General features: G+C 41.9%; 1 protein-coding gene across 1 annotated transcript; it reads left to right on the top strand.

Annotated features, from left to right (window-relative positions):
* Positions 1–3,726: 3,726 nt before the first annotated feature.
* Positions 3,727–5,439, top strand: LOC107597597 (olfactory receptor 52A5-like). Its single transcript, XM_016288743.1, has 2 exons — positions 3,727–4,143; positions 4,243–5,439. Exon 2 carries the CDS (start codon positions 4,465–4,467, stop codon positions 5,437–5,439), a length of 975 nt encoding a protein of 324 aa, XP_016144229.1. The 5' UTR covers positions 3,727–4,143; positions 4,243–4,464.
* Positions 5,440–5,916: the final 477 nt, after the last annotated feature.

Genomic DNA, 5,916 nt, shown 5'->3' with positions numbered 1-5,916 from the left:
AATACTATCATTGTGAACCACGTGAAGTGTTTTCTTCGTAACAGATTTCTGAGGGAAACGCGTAAAACCTTGCGCATTACGTTTATATTCTGAGTACATCTACTTGCCTGTATAGTTTGCATCATCAATAAGATGTATAATGAGGTTGGTCTTGTTTATATCACTGTATTAGTTCATTGAGGCACGTTAAGCATCATTGGAGAAGGAGTGTGATGTAAGGGGGAAACCCCAGTATTACAACACAGCGTCATACAAGCCATGATACAAAGTTAAGGAAACTAAGCAACCGAAAACAATATATGTCTTAGATGTTAGTTCTGTATATCAGTGTCGGGTAAAAAAAGCATTATAAATCTCCTTTGGTAGAGAAAGCTGCTTACATGTGGCTACACGGGGAAATTAATTACAGTGGAGATGCTGAACTAAATGTAAACACAACTTTTGAGTCTTAATCAGCTTTTCCGCATATACATACTGGCCCCGATAATCGTAAGTTCTACTCTACTTACGCTTGCTCCATTTCTGCCGATCAGTTTTTGTGAATGAATACATGTTGCTTTGGTCTTCATCAACACCCGCTTGCACCACCTGCTGATGAGCAACTAAAAGCAGGTGGAGATCATGCATCGGTACTCTCCTGCTAATCCTGCAGTTCCCGGATGTGCAATGCTGAATTTTAGCCACTGAATTTGTGGAAGCAAATTTGTAAATTGAAATAAAATGGACTGAAAAATGCCTGTCAAATATTATACATTGTATTTTTAAACAGATTGAGTATTTCGGAAGGTGAATATGAATTAAGTTTTTAATTATGAAAGTGTGAAATGTTTTGAATTGAAATATTCACAGCTTAAATAAACAACTGTTGAATTTCAGCCCCTAAAAATGCAAGCCCTGAAAATACAAGGCATTAAAATGCAAGCACTGTTAATACAATGCATTATTTTTTTCAGTTAGTGCAATTCAACATACTTTTTTGTTTCAAAGACATTTGCCATTATTTTTCTTCCATATCACTCTCTCATCACCTTCTGCTGCTCTTCTGCTTGCTGCTTGTGTGAGACTCACTAATTCCCGGGGCCAGCGCAGCCATGCCTGGCAGGCCTCAACTACAGCCATGTCTTCACTTTCCACCTTGGGTAAAAACTCTCCCAACTACCACAGAGTCAGAATAACATCTTAGGAGTTTGTCACTCTTCAAACACGGAAGAATGTGATTTTTTTGCTCAGGTGCTTAACTAACTCCTTTCCATAGATTCATCCTCTGGTTTCTAACGGTTTCATTCAATTCTACTCCCCTTTTGCCCATGTATGCACAGAATGTATGCGTAAGTGTATATGTTTGTTAGACTAGTTTGGTTAATAAATCTTTTGTGCACAAATTACATACAATTTGAGTCTGTCACTGCTTGCAAATCAATGTCACTTAAACGATTCCTGATCTTGTGACATGCTCTAATGCATTAGTACTGTAAGAAAGTTATTTTCTGTGGTCACGAAAATAATATTTCTTAGAGTTGAATTTGAAATGACACTGAATGTTCACTGGACGAACAGATTAGTTGACTGGAATATTAATTCTGCTACAGTTACTACTGGAAGCTGATATAAATAATTATAATTATTTATATACACATTTCCTTTTTGAGCTAATTTGCTACATAAGATAAAAATCTAAGTATACAAATGATAAAGACATAAAGAAAATATGAAATTCCGCTGTGATTTTAGTACGTCCCCCGGACCGGATTGACAAGGTACGACAACAGCATGTGTTCAGATGGAGCAGCATTTACTACACAGAGCTGTAGTTCGCTGACAAGCTACGCAATATCGTGTTCATAAATCACAGATTAATCGCATTTGATTATGAACATGATATTGCATAGCTTGTCAGTGAACTACGGCTCGGTGTATTAAATGCCGCTCAATTTGAAAGCACGTGATGGAGATTTACTACTAATCACAGAACCGGCTTTACTGTCAAGATGCGCATGACAATCACATGCGATTTACCGTGCAGCCCTATTACTAAAGACAGTCACAGGCAGGAGAGTGTGAGATCGTTGAGCTGGGGAAACAGAGGTTCCGCTCACCAGAATTGCCCTGACTACTGACGAGCACTGGCTTTTACTGGACAAGATGACCATGGCCACCACAATACAGGCAGAGGCCTCCAGACAAGCATCGTTGTTTTTCTTCAGCAGAAAGAATCCTTTTGCCAACCTGCATTGGCTTGGCTTCAACAGATGCTTTGGTTACCCGGGAAACAAAAAAAAAATCAGGGAGTTCCGCTTAATGTCTGATGGACTGACCCCAAACTCAATGACACAGCTCCATTCTAGAATCAAGACAGATGGCGATATTAATGAGATCATCCAGATGTTCTGGGGGATCACAGGCATAAATCACATCTTTGATGTCATTAACAAACCCGCCCAAGAATCGCACCACCAGCATTACTGGATTCCACTGACTCATAGATGCGAGAGTCCAAAACTCAGTTGCATAATCCGCCACCGATCGCTTGCCTTGATGAAGAGCCACCAACAGCGATCAAACTTTAATCATTTAGACTTTGAAAAGCTGGAAATCAAAACAGCTTCAGGATTGGGACTCCCAAACAGCAGCACCTCAGTGGCGAGCTCAACCAGACAGCAGTGAGATGATATATGCCACTTTTGATCTCTCTGTTGCGTAAGTCAAAGGCTGAAGAGAAAACACCACCTCACATTGAATGATGAAGGAGCAACAGTTGGTAGGCTCGTCAGCATAAGCAGGTTGTTGACTCGAGGTTCGCAAATGGAATCAAAGCCGGTTGATGCTGGCAGCACAGGAGTTGGAAATGCTGAACTCTTTCCAGCTGATCTGAAAGCTCAAAGACGCCATAGAAAGACAAGCACTGACCAACTCCTCCTCATGATGGCCTAGCATGGCTCCTTGAAGCTCCATAGCTGATAGTGAAGGAGATCCTTCCGCTGGGTCCATGTCTGGCCAGTGTGTGGTGTAACGATCTCTGGAAGGAAGGACCCAAAAGCAGAATAATTCTTAACTCAAATGTATTGAAGCACAATAATAGGAGAACTGACAGGAGAATTGTCAGGAAGGCAAGGTCAAAGTCCGGGACAGTCCACCAGCAACCAAATCCAATTCACAGGATGAGAAACTGAATCAAGCAGGTAAGAAGGTCAGGCAAGCTGCAGGCAGATCAATCCAGGCAATCAAAAACTCAGTCCAGAACAGGCAGATGAACATAACAGCGAGGCAATCCAAAAAGGCGAACAGAACCTCTGGGGAAATCCTAACTCCAGAGTCAGTAACAGTCCATTAGGTCAGCAATACTTAACAGTCCGGGGTCAGTGAGTTCTGAAGAAAAACAGGGAACCACAGCACAACTGGACAGAAAGAAAATGGACAGAAAAAAAAGAAAAAAAACCCCAACTAAATCAGACTTGAACAAGAAAAGAAACAAACTAGTGAGTGGCAAAGAAACAGAACACACTAGCAAAAAGCAGAGAAAGAAACGGCTTAGATATAGGAGAGAAATCAAGCAGTGAAAGAAAACAGGTGCGCATTAACGAGCGATCGTGCTGATTATGAAACACTATCAGCTGTCGCGGTTTATGGGCTCACTGACTCATTCTAGCTCTCTCCGTGTGAGTGTGGGTGTGGGTGTGGTTTGTGTTGCCGCTGATAAGTGCCATCAGCTGGTTAGCGCCAGCTGTGGCTGATCAGCGATCCTATTTAATGTCTGTGTTTTCTGTCCTGTGTTGTCAGATCGTCCTATGTCGTTACCGTGTTCAGTTCGTGTCTCTCTACTTCTGACCAGTTCCTGGAGTTTCCTTCCCACCTCTGCCGTGGGCTTCGCTGCACGGATCCTCGATCATCGGCTGCCCGTTGTGTCCCTGCACTACCCAGAGTTATCTCCGTCTCTCACCTGTCTGACTCTCGTCATCTTTCTGGTTGGGAATTCCCAATATACATTATTTGCACATTCGCTACTGAATCCTCATTCTTTCCCCCTGACAATCAGCTGTGCGCGAACGCACGTGGAAGAACAAAAACAAAGAAAAAAAGAAAACAAATGGAGATCAAACCTGAGTCCTGACAGTTATGTGTTTTATATAAAGCTAGACTGCCATGGTAATGATCCATTGCATGGTTTGATTTGGTTCTATTGGCCTAAAAACACCCACACACAATATCATCTTTACGTTTTATATTTTATCATTTTATTTTCAGATTCATCCCAAATGATGAAATCACCACTGAGATCATAGAAGCATCTGCACTGATGTCATATGATTGTCTGTAAACAAAATAAGGCCCAGCCCATCTAAAGCTCTATAAAAACAGCACAAAGGGAGGATAGCTAAGAGGTTTTCACCATTTGCCTTGAGGTACATCACAACTTACACCTTCTGACTTTATGATGTTTTTTAATGGCTTATTTTTGCAGTCAAGATGAACTTAACAGAAAACAACAATTTGAGCAGCACATCTAATTTGATGCATGAGAAGCTTTTGCTGGTGCAGGTACTGGTGGGGATTCTTCTCTGTGTGAACGGACTGATGATTTTCACCTTTCTGAAGAAAGAGACCTTCAGGGAAACACGTTACATTCTGTTTGCTCAGACTCTTTTTGTTGACTCTGCTCTTATGCTGTTGACTGATTTAACCCTCATGGGGTCGTCTCACCAGTACCCCGTGCACATAATTCCTTGCTATATCTTCTGCACACTTATGTCTTTGCTCGCTGTTTGTTCACCCATGACTCTTGTAGCCATGTGTTTGGAGCGCCATGTGGCCATATGTATACCTTTAAGACATGCCAGCATCTCCACCCCTAAAAACACCTTCATTGGGCTTCTTGTCATATGGAGTTTCAGTTTTGTTATACCATTGTTTATTTTCATAGTCTGTTTTGTTTACATCCCTCCTGGTGTCTTGCACCTTTATGTTGTGTGTACTGTAGTGGTCATGTTACAGAAAAAATGGCTGGCAGACATGAGAGCGACGAGTCTACAGCTCTTATTCATCATAATGTTGTGTATTATTGTTTCCACCTACATCAAGATTATGTTGGCAGCTAGATCTGCTTCCTCCGAGAGGAAGAACTCCACAAATAAGGGTCTCAAAACTATAATTCTCCATGGTGTTCAGCTGCTTCTGTGTATGATGCAGCTTTTAATCCCTTATATAGAAATGCCTTTATGGAAAGTAAATGTCATGGTATTTTTGAATGTAAGGTACTCAAATTTCATATTGTTTTTGATCTTGCCTTGTTGTCTGAGTCCCTTAGTTTATGGATTACGAGACAAAAAGTTTTATAATGCTCTTAAATATTATGCCTTTTGTGGCATTTTGGTTTGTAATAAGCACACAATAAGGGATGATAAAACCTTTAGAGGTGTAGTAAGCATTTCCATACACAATTAAACCTCACTCAATGTGTAGTGTATTGTTTCATTCAAATGAACAGCACTATTGTTAAGCATTCATTTTAATAATTTATAATAACTTATTTATACATATATTTTGGCTCACAGTGGTGTAACGATCAATCCACTGGAGGCTCATGCACAGGAAAGGCCCTTGGAGCAGACTCATGCACAGGAAAGGCCCTTGGAGCAGACTCATGCACAGGAAAGGCCCTTGGAGCAGACTCATGCACAGGAAAGGCCCTTGGAGCAGACTCATGCACAGGAAAGGCCCTTGGAGCAGACTCGTGGACAGGAGAGGGCTCTGGAGCGGACTCGTGGACAGGAGAGGCCTCTGGAGCGCAATGTGCAGCCCACACGCTCAAAATGGCGACCGCCATTACAGGAAGGGCCGCAGAGTGTGACATGACTCTAAGATGGTGGGGCTTGAGAGTGCTGACGTCGCCGGGACGCCTGCAGCTCGCACCGACATCAG

This window comes from Sinocyclocheilus grahami, unplaced genomic scaffold, assembly GCF_001515645.1.
Source record: "Sinocyclocheilus grahami isolate Dianchi unplaced genomic scaffold, SAMN03320097.WGS_v1.1 scaffold233.1, whole genome shotgun sequence".
NCBI classification, from domain to species: Eukaryota; Metazoa; Chordata; class Actinopteri; order Cypriniformes; family Cyprinidae; genus Sinocyclocheilus; species Sinocyclocheilus grahami.
Note: the sequence above shows the minus strand (reverse complement) of the source record. Positions and strands in the feature narration are given on the sequence as shown.

Coding starts and splice junctions, on each gene's coding strand:
- LOC107597597 (XM_016288743.1), top strand. CDS start 4,465: ATGAACTTAACAGAAAACAACAATTTGAGCAGCACATCTAATTTGATG.